Raw genomic sequence first — 20,577 nt, 5'->3', positions numbered from 1 at the left:
ATGTGAACTTTCTCTGTGTGTGTGTGTGTGAAAAGTGAGAGAGAACATGTCTGTCTGACTGTCCGCACCTGTGTGTGTGTCTGTGTGTGTGACCTACAAAATCACTGCTACATTCTTCTACACCCCCCCCCCCCCTTAACTTCATGCTACAGACCAGTGTTTCACAAACTCTCTGTATGTTGACCCAATTTTTAAAGACATAAACTATTATGACCCCAAATCACATGATCAGACATCTGCTAAAAAGTTTTTAAATTAGTAATCATTTTGTGTCTTATCTGCTGTGGCGCCCCCTAGAGAGGGCGAAGCCCCCCACCCAAAAAAATCCAAAAAAGTATACACATAAATCTTCAGTAAAACGTTTGCAAAGAAATTCTGTAAAATTTTTTGGGGAAAAAAACTAATAAAAGTTAGAGATAAGTAAAATTATAATTGTTTTTTTCTGTAAATATTTGCACACGAAAAGTAAAAGTATGGATTAGTTTGGAATTAAATGAGATGAAATGAAAGCGGATTTTCAGCTAATTTTTTTCTGTCTTTCTCTTTTATCTCGTCATCTTTCTTCTCTTTCATTTTGACTCAGCAGTCACACTGTTGTTTCCAGTAAACAGTGACTCAGCACTTCTTTCCTGGAAACTGACGACTCGTTAAAAAAAAACCAAAATAATAAAAATAATAAAAAGAGTCCAGACACAAAGTAAAGTCTGTCTTGGAAGACGCTTTTGTCTCGTCCATGTCCAGGTTCATCTGTTCTCACCGGATTCTGCTGAGTCAGCCTTTTTACCAGACCCCAGAGTTTTAATGGAGTCAGCGTTTTTTCTTCTATTAATTACAGTTGACTGATAATTTTACTGTTTTCTCTGCGTTGTTTTTTACAGTTCACAGTCGATGAAGCTGCGTCTGTTGCTTTTTGTTTGTGTTTTTTCATTTTTTATTAAACTGTAACTTTTTACGAAGTTTTCTAAATCAGTTTTAACGTCGACAAACAATAAAGTACTTAATGAACTCAGGTGTTGATAGTTTAAGTACGACTGTAAAAACAACAGGATGAAGTGAAATTACTGCTAATCCATAAAAGTGCATTCAATTATTAATTCAAGCCAAAACAAAGTCAAGTTTTGTTTTGTGTAAAATGACAAATTTAGCTTCAACTTTCAACTTCACTGTGGCGCCGCCCCCTGGCTGGCTACAGCTTTAACTTCTCATTTGTCGCTAATTTGAATTTTCTAGAAATCACAAACGGTCTCGGAGTTCCAGGAATGAGAAGTAAGCACGAAACATCCTATGTGGATGTGAAAAGGATGAGTCACTGACAAGCTAACAGTTCACTGATGATAATAATGACACTGTGTTTAAATAAATTCACCAGAGATTCACTGATTATGATCAGGACCATGATTGAGTCACAGAATGAGCTGAGGATGATTTTCTGCTGATTCATCATTAAACAACATTCCAGGAAAATGGACGAAGCAGCAGCAGGAAACTCTCAGACGCTAACAACGCTAACTACACTAAACACAGATGCTAATAACACTAACTATGTGTTTAGTGGAGTTAGCGTTATTAGTCCGTGATTTATTAATTTTCAATGTTATGTCGATTTTACGTCACATTTGTTCTCCGTAAACCTGGTTTATTGAATTCAACGCACAACTAATCAGTCGGTGTGAGCACAAACCCATATAGATTGACCTCTAGTGGTAAAATATCGTTTGTATATAAAAGATTTAATATTTTTCTGGTTAGAATTATCGTCGCGTAACTTTGACTTTTTTTACATCACTTTGTTCGGGCGTGGTTTATCGTCGTCGTATTTTTTCCCCGTTTTAACAACAAACTTTTACAGATTTTCCTGCCGGAATATTTTAGATGTTTTTAAAGCTTGGACGAGGGCGACAACATGGAACATAAAAGTGACACTTTCATGTCCTGCGTGCAGCAGCAGCAGCACCATCATCAGCAGCATCAACAGCAGCATCATCTCCAGCTCACTGTCCTTTCCTTCACTGTCCTTTCCTTGGCTGTGGTTTAATTCGCAGCGACGCAGCTCAAATCCCCCGGTGACACAAACGCTGTCATTTTCTATTAAACAGATTGTGTTTTGGAGCAGAATGTTCTTCTGCGTCACTTTCACTTAATAAATCCACAGCCACTGTGGACAGAGGAGCAGCAGCAGCTTTTTACCCGAGACATGTTATGACTTCACCTCTTTGAGTGCATCAGCGCTTTAAAGTTGAACACTTATTTATTTATTTATGTGGTTTAGGGTTAAAGTTGTAAGCCGATTGGTCAAGTTTTTTTTGTTTCAAACAAAATAAGGAAAAGCGAATCCTCTTAATTTGAAAAAAAATCTGGGACCAGGAAATAAATGTTTATTTAAAAAGACGACATCTATGAATCGCTGCAGGGCCACGTTTCAGAAATCCGTTGTTTTTAAGTTTGTGTCAGTGTCGCAGTTTTCCAGCGACGGTCGTTGGCGCACTTGTTGCTGCGCTGCTAACAGAAGATGCTAACGGCTAGTTCGGCTATGTTTTAATATAAATATATATATATTTATGTATGTAAAAAAAAGAAGAGAGAATATAGGTGAAGTTTCTCTGTTTACATTTCACACAGTTGATTTTAAATTTACCTTTTAAAAGAAAAAAAAACAAAAGAACAAGGGAGTCGGTGAACTTTGAAAATGGCAACATGATCGAACGACTAATCATGAGGTAAATGTTTCCTCTCATTGATAGAAAGTCTCAAACAGGTCCCGTGTGTGTGAGGTTCACTTCCTGTTTCACAGGTTTGATTACTAATCGATGAGTTTAAGTGTTTTTTGTGAGTTCAGTGTCTTTTAATTTAAATAAGTTAGATAAAATCACTAATTTTTTCTATTGACTTTGGTGTGGTGCGCGCTGAGAAACCTATTTTAGCCACTGAAGTCTCAGCTAATAAACATGTCCACGTCTTTATCTCACTGTTAGACAGACTTTTCCAACAGGACGCTGAAGTTTGTAAACCACTCACTCTCCCACACCAAACCCCATAGAGAAAACCAGTGATTTTAGCTCATGGGGACACAGGAGCTGCTGGTCTACTGCTGCCTCGTGTGGTCACTTTGTGTCACTTAAGTAAATCTGAACAAAGGATTTTTAAAGCCGAATTGTACAAAATATGACATTTGAACTTGGAGATGGAGGCAGCAGTGGATCAACAACTCCTGTGTGCTGTGATGTTAAAATCACTGGTTTTCTCTATGGGGTTTGGTGTGGAGTGCAGAGTGGTTTACAAACGTCAGTTTCCTGTAGGAAAAGTCTGTCATTCTAACACATAATAAACATAATATTGGTCTTTTGACCTGAAAACTAAACCTCCGACAGTTTCCCACCACGGAGACGTTTCAAATCAAACCCAGCTGTTCCAGTTTAGCCGCCGAAGCCTCGTCTTTCTGTGATTATGAATAGAAAAGTATTGATTTTTTTCGTGCGTGTTCCTGGACCGCTGAGCGGCTCCTCTGCTGAGCGACGTCCAACTCTGAAACTCTGCACTTAAAGTCACTTTGTCGTCGTAAAAGCAGTTTAATGTTTCAGACTGGGTATCAGCTGTTATAAAAGAGGCAGCAGGGGGGGAGGGGGGGGGATTAAAATGGTTTAAATGGGAGCGTTAAAAAACGGCGGCGGCCTGAGAGCGAGGACAGTGGGCTGTTAATAAAGTTGATATGTTAGTTCATCACTGTAAAACTTTACAACTCTTTGAATGTTTATCATTTTTTATAATAACCAGCTCTGTGTGTGTGTTTTTATTACATTAGTGTTATCACTTTTATAACGGCTAACTCTATGTGTGTGTGTGTGTGTGTGTGTTGGCTAACACGGCCAAGTCGACCTACCACGAGGGTGTAATAGAATAAAGGCTAATCTCCCTGTGTGTGTGTGTGTGTGTGAATCTGCAATAATAATATATTCTGGGAGATTGTGTGTTTATGAAAGGAAAAAAGTGTGTGTGTGTGTGTGTGTGTCCACTGTGACCCAGTGTAAACTAATATTGATTCAGCTGTTGGTGTTATACACTAGTCATAAAACTGGACTTATAGTAGGATCCAGGCTTAGCTTCTCACTCGGTGTGTGTGTGTGTGTGTGAGGTGGATTCAGACCATGTGTGGTTGAATTTCAAAAAACAACAAAAAAAATACCTGCTATCGTGTCGAACAGTGTTTTGTTCTCACTAAACGCTTCACGCTGAAAATCGATGGAAAAACAGACCTCTCCAGACTGTGCGGCACTGCCCCCTTGTGGTGAAGCGGAGCACACGCTGTACCGATTTATCCGAGTAAACGTCGTCGGATTGAAATGATTTTAAAACCCGCTCACTCTCCCACACCAAAGCCCATAGAGAAAATCTGTGATTTTAGCTCGCAGGGACACAGGAGCTGCTGGTCTGCTGCTGCCTCGTGTGGTCACTTTGTGTCACTGCGCTAAATTAGAACAAAGGTTTTTAAAAGCCGAATTTGACAAAATAAGACATTTGAACTTAGTGATGGAGGCAGCGGTGGATGGACAACTCCTGTGTGCTGTGGCGTTAAAATCGCTGATTTTCTCTATGGGGTTTGGTGTGGGAGAAAAAAAAACCATGTTTTTTTTTTAACATAACGAAGCATCAGACTGGATGTCAGCAGCAGGGGGCGCTCACAGTACATGTCTTTAACCGTATGTAAGTAAGAATGCAAGTTTAGGGTGTGGATGGAGGGAGGAGGATAAAGGTGAAGTGCAAGAATTCAGCTTCTTGTGTCCTGTGTGTGTGTGTGTGTGTGTGTGTGATGTATGGGGACAGTGAGTAATACTGCATGTGTCATTCTAAGTCCCCTGAGTTTCCTTCTTCGCTTCCTCCTCTCCTTGTGTCCTTCCTCGCTCGCTCTCTCCCATCTGTCTCTCTCTCTCTTTCTTTATTTCTTCACGTCTTTTTTTCCTCTCTTTTTTTCCTGTGACATTCCTGTCCGGCGCTGAGGGTGTCATCCTCGTTTTCTGCTGACTCTGTGCTTTGCTGACACACACGCGCACACACACACACACACACACACACACACACACTCCAGCTGTTGAGAGCCAGGGCGTTTATTGGATTGTCTGTGTCCTCTGTTTGGATAAGGAGAGAAGGAGAGAGGGAGTAGGAGGGAAGAGGAAGGGAGGAAGGAACAAAGGAGGACACGCGGTGACAGGGAGAGAGGGAAAAAAAAAGGGAAATAAAATAAAACAAAGAGGAAGTGTGTGGTTAAGTAGAACGCTAATAATAATAATCCTATTTTCTCACTTATTCCTGCTCTAACATCACGTTAAAACCTTTTTTATTGATTGATTTATGAGAAAATCTAATACTGTCAATTAGGGGGTTTGAATAGATTGATGAGTCATGATTGTACCTGTAAATACGCACAGTCACATAAAGTACTTTACAGTTTTTGGGGGAAAATCTGTGTGTTCAGCACCAACGGCGGTGATTAACGGTGACGTCTGTCGGTGTAAAAACGAAGGTTTAAATTTCATTTTTACAGTCTCATAACGGCCGAATGGAAGAACGCGGTCTGCATGATAACACACCTGCGCCGAGTGTCTGTGAAGAACGTGTTTAACGTCGTTTTCCTGTCACTGAGTGGACTCATCCAACAGGAAACTGACGTTTGTAACAGCACTCACTCTCCCACACCAAACCCCATAGAGAAAATCAGTGATTTTAGCTGGCGGGGACACAGGAGCTGCTGGTCTAATGCTGCCTCGTGTGGTCACTTTGTGTCACTGCGGTAAATCTGAACAAAGGATTTCAAAACCCGAATTGACAAAATAGGACATTTGAACTTAGTGATGGAGGCAGCAGTGGATCAACAACTCCTGTGTGCTGTGATGTTAAAATCACTGGTTTTCTCTATGGGCTTTGGTGTGGGAGAGTGAGTGCTTCACAAACTTCTGTCCAACAGTGAGATAAAGACGTGAACGTGTTCTTAAGATCGTAGACTTCGATCAGTCTTGTGTTAAGAGGCTGAAATAGTTTTACGTTTACATCTTAAACTACCAAATTAGCATTTAACTAAACAGAAAACACCAAGTTGTTCAGAATTTAACTGGAGCGCGTTGAAAATAAAATACATAGGAGTGAGTTAAGGCTAATTTTAAAGGTGATGTGAGGGTCTGTGTCCCTTTTAAACGAAGCTATCAGGCTAAAGATGGACGACAGAGAGAGAGAGAGAGAGAGAGAGAGAGACAGGAGGAGGAATGAAGAGAGATGGAGATAAAAGATGGTTCAGGTAGAACGAAAAAGAGAGAGAGAGCAGATGCTGTGAAAGAACAATGGACGAGGAAGAGAGAGAGAGAGGGAGAGACATAAATGATGGCCAGTGTGGGGGGGGGGGGGGGGGGGTAAAATGAAGGGAAGAGATGAAAGATGACAGGCGTGGGAGGCAGCGGGCGAGTGAGGGAGAGAGACGTAGAAGGAAGGAGAGAGAGAGAGAGAGAGATAAAAGATGTAAGGTGGAGGAAAGAGTGGACGAGGGAGTGAGAGAGGGAGGGAGGGAGGGAGGGAGGGGTGTGAAAAAGAGAGCAACGGGGGATGAAAGAGTGAGTGCGTGTGTGTGTGTGTGTGTGTGTAGAGAGAAAGAGAGAGAGAGATGACAGGACGATGAAGAGGAGGAGGAGGTGGAGGAGGAGAGGTGAGCGTCCTTGCACTGTCAGGGGCGATCGATGGCACATCATTTACATTACACTGACTTAACTGCAGAGAGAGAGAGAGAGAGAGGAGGAGAGAGAGAGAGAGAGAGGTGAGGACAGGTAAAAGAAAAGAGAGAGAAAATTAACTACAGTTGAGAAAAGATGGAGGGATGACGAGGAAGAGAGGAGCAGTGAAATTGATCGGATGAAGGTTAGAGGCACATCTTTCTTTCTCTTTACTGCACCTCCTTCTCTTCTTCAGTTTTGTTTTTCTCACCTCCCTCCCTCCCTCGCTCATGTGTCACACGTCTCTCCTCGTTAGTTTCATCCCTTCATCCTCTTCTCTGAGTTTCTGTTAGCACGCAACCAACATTTAAACTCAATTTAACGCAAACATTTTGGCGCCATTTTACTTCAGTTCAAAACACACTGTGGCTCCTCCCCTTCCACGAGACGGCAGCAGACTACGAAATTGTGATCAAAATGGCCGCCTTGACACTATGTAGCGGCAACACGGCGACGTCTGCCACTGAAGAATTGTCCGTTGTTTTTTTACGTTTTTTTTGCTTAAATATGGAGACACGGTGGACAATTGCTAACTTTAAACCAAGCTAGTAGCATTGCTAACCACCACAGGATCTAGTGCTGGTTAGCCATGCTAGTATTTAAGCTTCCGTCATCATCAACTAGTAGCATCTACTTTTACTCTTTTAGCTTAAATGTTGCTATCAATGCTACATGGCGCTATTAGCATTGAGAGGCTCTTAATTTAGCATGCTATAGTGCTTCTTAGAAAAAAAACTACTTCAACCCATTTAGCTTAAATGTTTCTATCAAAGCAACTACCGTGAACTTACTTAGTTTAATTAAGCATGTTATTTTGCTAATTAGCACATTACACAACATCACTAACATAATATTAGCCATTTTGTTAAAATGCTAAACAACAGTGAAGCGGGTAAATAAAACGAAAAAAACAAAACAATTACAACCCGTTTAGCTAAAATGTTTCTAGCAATGCTGACATGCTGCCATTAACATTGACGGGCTATAATGATTGCCGTGTTAATGTAGCATGCTAATGTGCTAATTACGAGTTGCCAGCAGCTTCGCTAGCGATGCAGCTTGCTCAGATAATAAATGTCTATCCACTGTCTGTGATACGTTTGACTTCATTGTTGCTATCAATGCTAACAGCTATCCTAATTTAGCAAGCTAACATGCTAATTAGCACATTACAAGTAAAGCCTGTCTATCTATCCTCGCTCTCCCTCTCAGTCATAACATTAAAAACATTCCTTCTCAATGTGGTGCATTGAAAACTTCCTGTTGCTACAGTTTGTTATGAGAACTTCAAAGAGACTCAGAGGGAGGGGGAGGAGGGGGCGGGGCAGACAGAGGGGGGGAGAGAAGGAGGGAAAACATGGAGTCTGTTATAGTTTTACCTCCTAAACACAAACATGTGAGAGACGCTTGTTCTCCTGTATGACTGTGTGAGTGCGTGTGTGTGTGTGTGAGTGTGTGTGTGTGTCCACATGCCAAGGAAGTAAGGTAATGACACTTAAAGCCATATCACACACACACACACACACACACTCAGACAGACGGACACACGTTAGTCCATCGACCTGTATAACTTGTCTCGTCAGCGATTGTGTGTGTGTGTGTGTGTGTGTGGTGTTTAATATTTAATAGTCTGGTTAAAAATGCACGAGTGTTTTTGTCTCTCGTCCCGTTGCACACCTGTTCCTCTGGAGAGGGAGAGGGAGAGAGAATAAGTGTACAGATGATAAACAGATTCATGAGTAGATGAATGGATGAGTTTATGTACAGATGATGAACAAATGGGTGAAAAGAGAGAGAGATTGTTTCTAGGTCTAATTAGCATTTCAGCACAATGTCATAGTGTAGCTTACTCACTGGTGTTAGCAATGTTGCTCGCTAGCAAAATGTGAGCCAAAAGAATTAAAGATGATATAGATGATCCACCCAGCTGACCAAAAGCAAACACTATTAAACAATGTAGCCTATATCTGCTATCAATGCTAACACTAGCATGAGAGCAACATTTAAGAGCTAGAGCTGTGCATTGACTTGGTTTTTTTTTTCCGGGTGGGCTAATTAGCACATTAGCATACCAAGTGGAAACGACAAACACTGTAGAGCAATGTAGCAAATATCTGCTATCAATGCTAACACTAAAATTTTAACACCAAGAGAAACATTTAACAGCCAGAGCTGTGCATTGACTTGGTTTTTTCTTCTTCGGGGGGGCTAATTAGCACATTAGCATACCAAGTGGAAACGACAAACACTGTAGAGCAATGTAGCAAATATCTGCTATCAATGCTAACACTAAAATTTTAACACCAAGAGAAACATTTAACAGCCAGAGCTGTGCATTGACTTGGTTTTTTCTTCTTCGGGGGGGCTAATTAGCACATTAGCATGCCAAGTGAAAATGACAAACACTGTAGAGCAATGTAGCAAATATTTGCTATCAATGCTAACACTAGCATTTTAGCACCGAGAGTAACATTTAAGCCAAAAGAAAAAAGGATTAGCGTCGACATCTAAACAAGCTAGTAGCATCACTACATCTGCAGCCAGTTTGTGGTGCTAGTGCTAATTTTAAAAGGTAAACAGGATGAGGATAAAAAAGTAAAGGGATGAGGTGTAAAGTGTTGTCAGTAAATCGATAAAGTTTTCTTGTTTTTCTTCTGCTTCCTGGTTTTTTTTCTTCTCCCTGATAATTTTTTGCTCTAATTCTCTCATCGATCAATACTTCTTATTGGCTCCTTCACTCTACATCTGTCTGTGTCTCTCTCTCTTTCCCGAGAAAAGAGACGACACACACACACACACAATGAAGTCATTCATCTGTCCAATCAAAGAGACGGAAGCCCAGAGGACTAAACATCAATCTCCCTCTCTCTCTCTGTCCGTCCGTCTTTCTTTGCCACTCTCTCACTCGTCCACTCTGTGAATCCATGAGTGTCCATGATTATGATGCTTGTGTGTGTGGACAGATGTTTGTCCATTTCCTCTGGTGTCTCTTTAAAAAGAAAAGATTGTCCTGGTGCAAACAAAGAGTAAAGACGCGGACGCACGGTGACGGGATTTACGATGGCTGTGAGAGGCGGAGGACACGTCGTCCACAAAGACTCAGTCGTCCAATAAAAACAGAAAGACAAAAGAATTTAAAGTTTATTTCTCATTTCTTTTTGACCTGAGGTCACGGGGGTTAAAACAGTGGTTCTCAAACACTGGGTCGAGGCCCACAGATGGGTCACAGGAGATATTTTTTGGGTCTCCAAACAAATTTTGGAAATCCTTTTTTTTAGTTTTATAACCAATTAAAAACCGATATTAGTCACTATATTATGTATTATGCACAAATGTGCTCACGTCTCGATCTATATAGTGATTTTTCGGTGACACTGAGATAGAGATGGAGGGATGAATGGAGGGATGGTTGAAAAGGACAAGTGGCGCTGAGGCAGAAAATAGGTTTGTTGTTTTATTTGGTAAATATCAAAAATAAGTCGAGTGGAAAAATGCGACAAGAAGTGAATAAACAGATCTTGAAGAGAATTAAATTAAAATATAGTCATTTAAATGGAAGGAGAGTCGACTGAAGCAGGATACATTTTTATAAAGAGTATACATTTTATACTCAACTCAAAAGATGAATCGGACAAAAACTATTGATAAAACAAACCAAAGGAATATCAAGTACGCGACTGATTTTGATTATTACTGCAAAAAAAGATGACACGTGTAAATAATTGATGTTATATATCACGGGGCTGAGCAAATATATCCGTTAATTATTAATCTGAGGGAAAACTGTAGAAAGATTTACACCGAATTGGCTAAAATCAGCTAAGGAGCATAGGAGGCTAGGTTGCTAACACACTAATGCTAACCTGTTATTTAGATAGATATTAGTTCCACATGCTAACCAGTGGCTACCGCTAACTGACTTGTAAAGTTGCGATGGAACTCGAACGCAGGTGTGACGTCAACGACGCACAGTTTTTACACCGGGAAAGATAATAAAAAAAAAACACAAACAACCCACAAGTCGTTATATGTAATAAATGTTGCGTATTGAAGCTTTATTTTGAAAAGAGGAAAGAAAGCAAGAAATCAATACGTTAAATTTAAAATACGATCAATGAAAACTGAATAATTTATATTTTAATGAAGGGGGGAAAAGCAGAAGGAGAGAAAGAAAATAAAACAACAGCAGAGATGAAACGATGATGATGACGATGGAGGGAAAACAAGAGAAAGTGACGGAGAGGAAGAAAAACAGACGAGTGAAGAGATGAAAGAGACGACAGAGAGGAAGATGAAAGATTTTAGCCAAAGAGGGTTTGACCCCTCGCTCTACCCCTCGTATTGACCGGAGGAGCCTTGATAAACTGTCCTGTGTGTGTGTGTGTGTGTGTGTGTGTGTGCGAGAGACACACACACACACACACACACACACACACAGATACACACACACACATGTGCGCACGCTCTGAGCTAAATCAATCTGTCAAACGTGTTAGCAGCTCTGTGCTTATTCACCACCGTGTGTGTGTGTGTGTGTGTGTTTGAGTGTGACCGACCCTGACCGGCCATCAGAGCCAATGACGGGGTATTGATCAAGGCTCCGTCGCCATAGAAACGGCCATTTGGGACGACAGGCGAGGGTGCGTGTGTGTGTCAAAGTGGGAAGACTTACTTCAAGGTGGCTCATCAGATCGTTTGTGTGTGTGTGTGTGTTGTTTACCGTTCTCGGCTGCTCTTTATGTTTATTTATTCTTCACCGCTGTCTCGTTAAAAGGTCGTGAAATTATCCGCCGCTGCTCTTGTTAATTAAAAGTAATAATTGAAGGAATCCCTCTTTATTAAAGCGACGTTTTGTGCGTAATAACAGTAAACAGTGACATAAATCCTCTTTGCAAACTTTACATTAAGGCTTTTTTTTTTTTTTTTTAACTCAAAGCAAATATTGTTTATCGTCATATAATCTTTATAAAGTTATTCTAGAAAAACCACTCGCTCTCCCACACCAAACCCCATAGAGTAAATCAGTGATTTTAGCTGATTTAAATCTAAACAAAGGATTTCAAAAGCCGAATTCACTAAAATAAGACATGTGAACTTGTCTCTGTGTCTCTGTGATGTTAAAAACACTGGTTTTCTCTATGGGGTTTGGTGTGGGAGAGTGAGTGGTTACACAAACTTCAGTTTCCTGTTGGAAAAGTCTGTCTCACAGTGAGATAAAGACGTGAAACATGTTCTTAACAGCTCTGACACTGTGGTTGTTATAACCTGCATCCACTTCCTGTGTCTCGCTGTGAGTAAAGCACCGGGGTTAAATGTACGGAAGCCCAAATGTGTCCAAATTAAATCCACGTGTTTAAAAAGAGGAAGTGAAGACGACGCCGTTTCCTCCTGGAGGAAATAAAAGCAGCCGCAGGTGGACGGCCGCTCACTCGCTCACTCATTCATTCACTCACAGTTGTGATAGTTGCACGTGAGGGTCAGAGGTCAACATTTTAGCTCCTCCCACTAGGGCCGCGACGTAAAATGTGAAGAAATGAGAAAGAAGAAGAAATGGATTTGTGTCTATTTAAGGCTGTGAATGTATGAGGTGAAGGGTTAACACATGAATGTAGGTCAGTGTGTGTGTGCGTGTGCGTGTGTGTGACCTGCTCTTTGTTCCTGTGCTCAGCGCAGTAAAGAGAGTGGACCGCTGACGAGGATTAATGCCCAACATATGGCAAACCTACGGGACACACAGAGACACACACACACACACAGAGACACACACACACACACAGACACACAGAGACACACACAAACACACACACACACACGCTGCAGTCATTACTCTGAACAAAGAACTGTAAGGCTAATGAGAAGGTGATATCATGTGTCCTCAGCACACACACACACACACACACACACTCCTGGTATTGTAACATGTATCCATAGTGTGTGTGTGTGTGTGTGTGTGTGTCAGATGAAAGGTAAGTGTGGTTTGTTGATGGAAAGGCTTTAAGGTTTGAATGCAAACACCTGTGTGTGTGTGTGTGTGTGTGCGTGCGCGTGCATGTATGTGTGTGTGTGAGGTGAAGCAGAGTTCAGAGGAAAAGTGAAGGTTCATGTTTTCATTTCTTCATGCTCCTCTGCTTCTCTCACTCTGTGTGTGTGTGTGTCTCAGTCACACACACACACACACACACACACCCTAAAACATTTTCAGACGTTTTCTCTCCTCGTATTTCTTAACACCCTCTCTCTCTCTCTCTCTCTCTGTCTGTCTCTCTGTCGCCCTGTGGGATCAGAGACGTTCCTGAAAACATCAACATCCACTCTGTTGTGTTGTGTTCCATCGCTCTAGTTTATTCAGTTCTATTCTTCTCAGTTCTGTTCTATTCTGGTGACTCTGTGCTGATGTCGTGTGCAGGTTCCTCTCTCTCTCTCTCTCTCTCTCTCTCTCTCTCTCTCTCTCTCTCCCTCTCTCCGTCTCTCTCTCTCTCTCTCTCTCTAGGTGTAAATGACTTTGGACGACCATCTGTTACTGAGCCTCCCTGCAGAGAGTTGGCCTGTATGCAGTGTGTGTGTGTGTGTGATACTGTATTCTTGTGTTTGAGTGTGTTTATTTATGCCTGCGTGCACATGCATAATACATGTGTGTGTGTGTGTATACTGTATTTATGTGTGTGTCTCTCTCTACATGTACGACATGTTGTGGTGTTGTTGTTTTTTTAAACACTGATGTTGTTTTACATCAGCGCAGCATCTTCACTTCTCCTGCTTTCCGGCCCCTTCACAATAAAAGCCTCTGGGGTGGGGGTAAAAAAAAAAAGAAAGAAAAAAAAAAGTATGTTTGTGTTATTTTTTCTTAAAAATAGGCCATCGCTCACGTTAGCGACGACGCACCGCGACGTCATCGTAACGACACACTTCCTCTACGCAAAAACATCGTCTGAGCGTCTCTTAAATATCAAAAACATCAACAAAGATAAAGCGATAAAGCTAGAAAGTGTTGGGTGTGAGAGGGTGAGGTTTGGAAAACAACGGTGGATGTTTTCTGTCATTTCACGGACGCTTAAATAAACATCGTCGTATAAATAGAAATGTAAGTGGACTTCCTGTTTAAATGTATGTGTTTGTTTGTTTGTTTATGATGGTGATTGATGGATGTTTATCACACACACACAAACACTCACTCACTGTCATCCTGACGTGTCTCTGTAGTTGACGGTTGGAGTCTGTTTCTGTGTCACAGTGATTTATCTCCCCCCTCTCTCCCCTCTCTCTCTCTCTGTCCGCCTGCAGCTCTCGGCCCGGTCGTCCTCCGAAGCGTTGTTCTGGTGCAGGGATCCAGGAAAGCCCCAGGCTGCTGCACCCGGGCCTCCCCGGCCTGCTGTCCCCCAACCTGCTGTCCCACACTGGTGAGAGACAGACACACACACACACAGAGACAGTTTTTATTTTTTTAAACGTCCGTACATTTAACCCCTGTGCTTTACTCACAGTGAGACACAGGAAGTGGATGCAGGTTATAACAACCACAGTGTCAGAGCTGCTAAGAACATGTTTCACGTCTTTATCTCACTGTGAGACGGACTTTTCCAACAGGAAACTCATGTTTGTGAAAGCACTCACTCTCCCACACCAAAGCCCACAGAGAAAACCAGTGATTTTAACGTCACAGAGACACAGGAGTTGTTGATCCACTGCTGCCTCCATCACTAAGTTCAAATGTCTTATTTTAGTGAATTCGGCTTTTGAAATCCTTTGTTTCGATTTAAATCAGTGACACAAAGTGACCACACGAGGCAGCAGCGGACCAGCAGCTCCTGTGTCCCCGCCAGCTAAAATCACTGGTTTTCTCTATGGGGTTTGGTGTGGGAGAGTGAGTGGTGAAGAAGATCTGAAACTAGTGACAAATGTTTGCTGACGTTTTAATAAATTATATTATGACACATAAACCAGTGGAGTCGCCCCCTGGTGGACATTTAAGGCAGCACATGCTTCAGACAGGGGCGTCACCTTTCACACAAATAGGGAGGAGCTACATTTTTTTTTAAAAATCCTTCCATTCTTGCTTTTTCTTCCTTTACCTCTCCACAATGTTACTTCTTCTCTTCCTCCCTACCTCCTTCCATCCTTCCTTGCCTCCTCACTCAGTTCATTCCTCTTGGCAACTCTGTCTCTCTAGTTTCCTTCCTCTCATCCGTCTCCATCCCTTCATCATTTACAGGCGAGGAGACATTTTTTTTTGTTTTATTCAGAAGGAAATAAGAAAGTGAAAAATGAAGGGATGAGAAGGAGGGATGTCGCCGGAGGAGATGGTGAAACCTAAAAACCAGTGCCAAAGAAAAAAAACATGCTGAGGGAAGGAAGGAAGGAGGAGAGGAGGAGAGGAGGGAGGGAAATGAAAAGGTGGAGGAGTAACCGAGATGAAGAGATGAAAGCAAGTGAACGAGTGATGTAAAGAAAGAAGAAAAATGTCATTTTAGGAAGAAAAGATCTGCAGAGAGAGAGAGAGAGAGAGAGAGAGAGAGGGTGAACGAGTACAGACTGCATGGTGGTGTGATGAATGACACGTCTCTGGGGTCTCACTCCTCCATCTGTCCATCCCTCCCTCCCTCCTCTTCCCCTCCGTCTTCCTCCTCTCTGTGCTTCCTTCTGTCCATTTTTCCCCTCCTTCCCTCTCTCGTCACCTTTCCTTTAATCCTTTACTTCATCTCCTTCTCCCTATCTTTTCCTCCGATGACACTGATCCCTTCATCACTTCTCATCCTTTTACCTCCCTTCCTCAACTCATCTCTTCTTTTCACCGCTTCATCCTCAATTTCCTTCTTTTTCATTCCCAACTTCTTCTGCCTTCTTTACTTGACTTTATCTCGTTTCCTTCATCCCTCGTCTCGTTACTTCCATCTCTCCTCAGCTTCACCTTTCCTTCCATCCTTCCCTACCATATCATTCCTTTTTCCACTTCTGATCGTCACTTCCTTCTCCTTTTATTTGATCGTCTTCCTCCTTTCCATCCTCTCTTCTGTCCTTTAATCCTGTGTTCTCTCCTTCTCTCCACCTTTCCTCACATTTTCTCTTTTTCTTTCCTTGACACCACCCCCCTTTCTTCCTTCTCTCCCCCCCGTCATTGACAGTGACTCTCTCTCTTTCTACGATAAATAAAACATGCTTGTGTTTAGTGACATATGGACACAGCTCACTGCGGCATACTAATCTCACACACACACACACACACACACACACACACACCTGACATGTGTGTGTGTGTGTGTGTGTTTGTTGAACATTAGTGGAACCAAGAGAAAACATTTGCTCACTTATGATCGCCCATTAGCTCTCTCACACTCACACACACACTCTCACACACACACACACACACACACACAGACTCACACACTTGGCAGTCCTCGGACGTCGCGCACACACGCAGAGTTGGTCGTCTTCGCGGCCTCGCGTCCATGGAGACGCCACGTTGCCGGGGGAGACGAGCTGTTGTTTACGACCTCGCGGGCGCCACGACGATGGGGGGGCGTCGGCCAATCACAGATGGACATTTATCACAAGCTCTGAAAAAAATGAAGAGAGAGAGAGAGGATGGGAGGATGAGGGAGGAGAAAATGATGGAAGTAAAGTTTTTTTTTCTCCTCAAAAACAAGCAGGACTATCCCTTTATCTTTCACCACTAGTCTCTTTCCTCTCTGACTTCCTGCTTTTTAGGAAGAAAGAAAGGATGGAGGAAGAGAGGAAAGGGAGGAGGTGAAGTTTTGAGGAAAGAGAAAAGTAATAAGACAAGGAGAGAGAGAAAGATGAAAGAAGATCAGGAATAAATGAGACGGAGAAGATGGATGAAGAGAAGGAGAGGAAGAAAAGTAAAAACAGAGAGAGACGGAGGAGTAAACGACAACAAGACTGATATCAGTTTAATTATCTCGTCCTTTTTAACGAAGACGACGTGATGAGTGTGTGTGTGAGAGAGACTGAGTGTGTGAATGAAAGAGAGAGAGAGTGGATGAGAGTGTGTGTGTGTGTGTGAGTCTCATTTGACTTGTTAATTCACTTCAAACAGCTCAATGGTTCACCTTGTCTTCACACACACACACACACACACACACACTGCACGGACAAACACTTAATATAAACATATCTCGTCCATGAACACACACACACACACACACATTACAGTTGAAGTGTTTTTAATCTTGTGTTGAAAAGAACTCTCCTGTGAGGACTCTTATGTGCACCTGCAGGGGGGAGGGAATTTTTTTTTAATTTTTCAGACAAAGGTGTTAAAAACAAAATTGGCGCCCTCCACTGGTCGACTTTGTTTCACTGAAGTGTCATTTAAAGTGAACTGTTCCTTTAATTTACACGCATTTAAAACCAAAAACCTTCACGTTTGTTTATTTTTAAACGTACAGAAAGTTGGATTGACAGCTGTGATACAGATGCAACAAACAAGTTGAAATAAGTTTGATTAAAAAAAGTAAAAAAATATATACAGTATATAATTCACTATAAACTATAATTAACTTTAACCACAGCTCATTATCATACAATTACAAACAGCATGAACATTTTAAATTAATTCACAAAAATATCTGTGGGGAGTCCTTTAGGTTTTTCTTTTTCTATTAAAAACTTTTATTTTGAAACTTTCTGACTGTAAACAAAAACTGTGAAAACCTTTTAACTACAAAGTTCTAAAAATAACACTTTTATTGCCGCGTTGACACATATCAGTGTACGCTGGATTATTCTAAGAAATGAGTGACACTTTAGTCCAACCATTGAATTTAAACGGGGAACAAAACATGTACGCACACAACATAAGACTCGTTAAATTGCGATTTTTTAAAAAAAAAGTTCATGTTGATTCTGGCACCGTCGTCAACTCTGAAGACTCACAACAACTCTTTGTAGAAAAACGACAACGTCAAAAAGAGACGACATGGTTAAGATCTTCGTTTTTAGTTTTCAGCTAACATAGAGGGGGTGGGGCTTATAGCAACCGGCCACTGGGGGAGCTCATCAACATGTTTTAGGGTAATAATATGTTTGCTTCAAGGATACATTACGTGAGAAAATTCACAAGAACCAACGAGTATCGCGACAAACAAATGTTTGGTGCACTCTTTACAGAAAGTCGTGATCATTTAAGATGTAACGTGAAACTGACGCAAAACGTGTCCAGTTTTTTCGTTTTTTGAGAAAATTTGGCCAAAAATGACAAAAAAACCACACCTGTTTTTCTTCTTGCACATTGATTCTGATGCTGTCGCCGACTCTCGAGACTCAAAACAACTCTTTACAGCAACAATGACGTCAAAAAGAGATGACACAAAATGGCGGCCCGTTCAAAGACGTGCGACTTAAGTGCCGGAGCGCCGAGCTGAAAATCTGTGAGACTCAGCAGATCACAGTTAATCGACTGCACTTTGTCCCGAGTGCTCGCAGGAAGAGGAAGGAGGAGGAGGAGGAGGAAGAAAAAAAAAAAGCCAACAAAACAAACAAAAACAAAAAGGCAGAACGGAGCGTTTGTTTCTAAATTCAGAAACACAAAGAGCAATTTCTTTGGTTTTCATGTTTGTTTTATTCAAAGTGTCAGCGTCTCTGAGAGCTCGCTCGCAGCAAATGGACGTGAAGTCGATGAAATATTTACAGCCTCGGACAAATGTAGTGTTTTCACGCCAACTCAGGGAGAGGGAGGGGTGAGGGCGGGTGAGATGGTGAGGACGCTTAAAGATCAGCCAACAACCTCAACAAACTCAAAGACACTGAAACTATCGCAGAAGCCGAACTCGTGTTTTACTTTGACGATACTTTCACAGCGTGTATGTGTCACTTTAAGTGGGCGTGTCCTGGGCGGAATCCCGCATTTTTTGTCGGGAGTTTCCATCACGGCTGACTTTGTAGGAAGAGTCGCTAACGGGGTAAAGAAACATTTTCACGTGAAGCCTCCGAAGAAGATAACGAGAAAAATCTCTACGACGTGGCGCGAAAGTAATCCAGATCGTCTCTGCTAAGAAAAACTTTATTCGTACTAAATCACTTGAACATATAGTTATACGTGTTACTGTGTGCGCAGATGATCTGCGACTTTATATCGGACACAAACGCTGGCATCATCGCGAGAAACGTTCAACGTCTACGTTTTTTTCAAAATATTTTTCTAGTTACATGTCCCACGAGCTAACATGGAGGGGGCGGGGCTTATGGCCTATATTGTAGCTAGCCACCGGGGGGGCAATCATCCTGATGTTTTTGGCTTCATTTTAGGCTAAATTCTACTTTAGTGTAACGTAAATGTCTTCATCCACTCACGGAATTCGCAGACGTACGTGAGCTTGTACTGACGTTTCGTGACCAGTCCACACGTCGTCTCCTCCCTCTGTCCCCCGTACTTCGGAAAAACATTAGGATGCAGGAGACGGACAAAAGCAGATGAGTAAACAAACGTATGGACAAACCATAGGAGACACACACACACACACACACACAGGTTCTATATGATGTCTTTGAAACAGTCTGTCAATCAATCACACACTAATTCCCAAGGTTCTGTGGTCGCCATTAGCGACGGGGTCGATGCTCGGTAACCGTGGACACAGTGGACAGTCATTGATCTGACAGTGTGTGTGTGTGTCTCCTCTCTATTGATTGTCTTCTGGTTTCATTGAGGCGAAGCGGTCGTTCTGACTCTGTGTCCGTGTGTGTGTGTGTGTGTGTGTGTGCATTTAGTCACATGATTGAATGTATACGTGTGTGTGTGTGTGTGTCTCAGTAGAATAATCAATATGAAGATCACAGTCGTGACCTCAAAGACTCCATTTTCTTCTCGTTCGTCCTCTTTAATCTCGACTTTGTTCCATTTCCTGAACTTTTTCTCTCCCCGCCGATGACTGGATTATTTATTGCCATTGTTGTTGTTTTTCATCCACGCAAACTCTGCATTAAAAATTGAATCCACAGAAAAATACAGAAAACACTTTCATTATTCAATTTTCAGCATACACACACCAGGGGGCTCAATGTATTTGTCACATTTCGTCAATTTGACATTAATAATGACAATATTGTTGTGATAATTGTCAAATAAATGTACTAAAAACTATTGAAATCCACCAAAATGACTGTTTTTGATAGAATAAAAGTCGTAATTATCTCTAAAATCAACTTGACATCATCTTAATCCATAATAATAATCCATACGTTTCTCAGATTAGATCAGATTACAGTCTCACAATTGTTTTTTCTTTGTTATAATTATTATTCTACTCTCTTAGATTAATGTCAGACAACGCGACCTCACTTCCTTCCTCGTTGTTTTTATTATACAATGTAGATAACAGTGTGTGTGTGTGTGTGTGTGTGTAATGGACATTCCAACAATGCTGTCATCCGTGACTGGAGACACACACACACATTTTTTTTTTTTAACATGAAAGCGTGGTGTACATACACAATGACTGCAGCGCAAAGAAAATCCTCACATGTACATTAACAAAACACGCACGCACACACACACAGACACACACACACACACACACACACACACACACACACACACAGTCTTTTGTGTGGACTCAGATCTGTTCACTGACCTGGAACTGACTTCTATACACAACAACCAGCAGAGTGAGAGAGATGACCGTGTGTGTGTGTGTGTGTGTGTGTGTGTGTAACACTTGAACAAAACACTTGTGCTGAAAAGGCGATAATTTGATGCCGTGTGTGTGTGTGTGTGTGTGTTACAGCTCGCTGCAAAGCATCATGGGTAAACACAGGTAGCACCTGAGCGGCCTGTGACGATGATGATGACGTGTGTGTGTGTGTGTGTGTGTGT

The 20,577-nt window shown here is 41.8% G+C and overlaps 1 protein-coding gene across 2 annotated transcripts in view; it reads left to right on the top strand.

The window, feature by feature from the left end:
• Positions 1–20,577, top strand: part of dachb (dachshund b) — a 53,308-nt gene that overhangs the window by 19,707 nt on the left and 13,024 nt on the right. For both annotated transcript variants that reach the window (XM_058623959.1, XM_058623960.1), the window contains exon 2: positions 14,031–14,146. In XM_058623959.1, the coding sequence (XP_058479942.1) occupies positions 14,031–14,146 (116 nt within the window). The remainder of the gene's footprint in view (positions 1–14,030; positions 14,147–20,577) is intronic.

The sequence above is a fragment of the Solea solea genome, chromosome 3, assembly GCF_958295425.1.
Source record: "Solea solea chromosome 3, fSolSol10.1, whole genome shotgun sequence".
NCBI classification, from domain to species: domain Eukaryota; kingdom Metazoa; phylum Chordata; class Actinopteri; order Pleuronectiformes; family Soleidae; genus Solea; species Solea solea.
The sequence above is the reverse complement of the archived record's forward strand: the minus strand, read 5'-3'. Positions and strand labels throughout refer to the sequence as shown.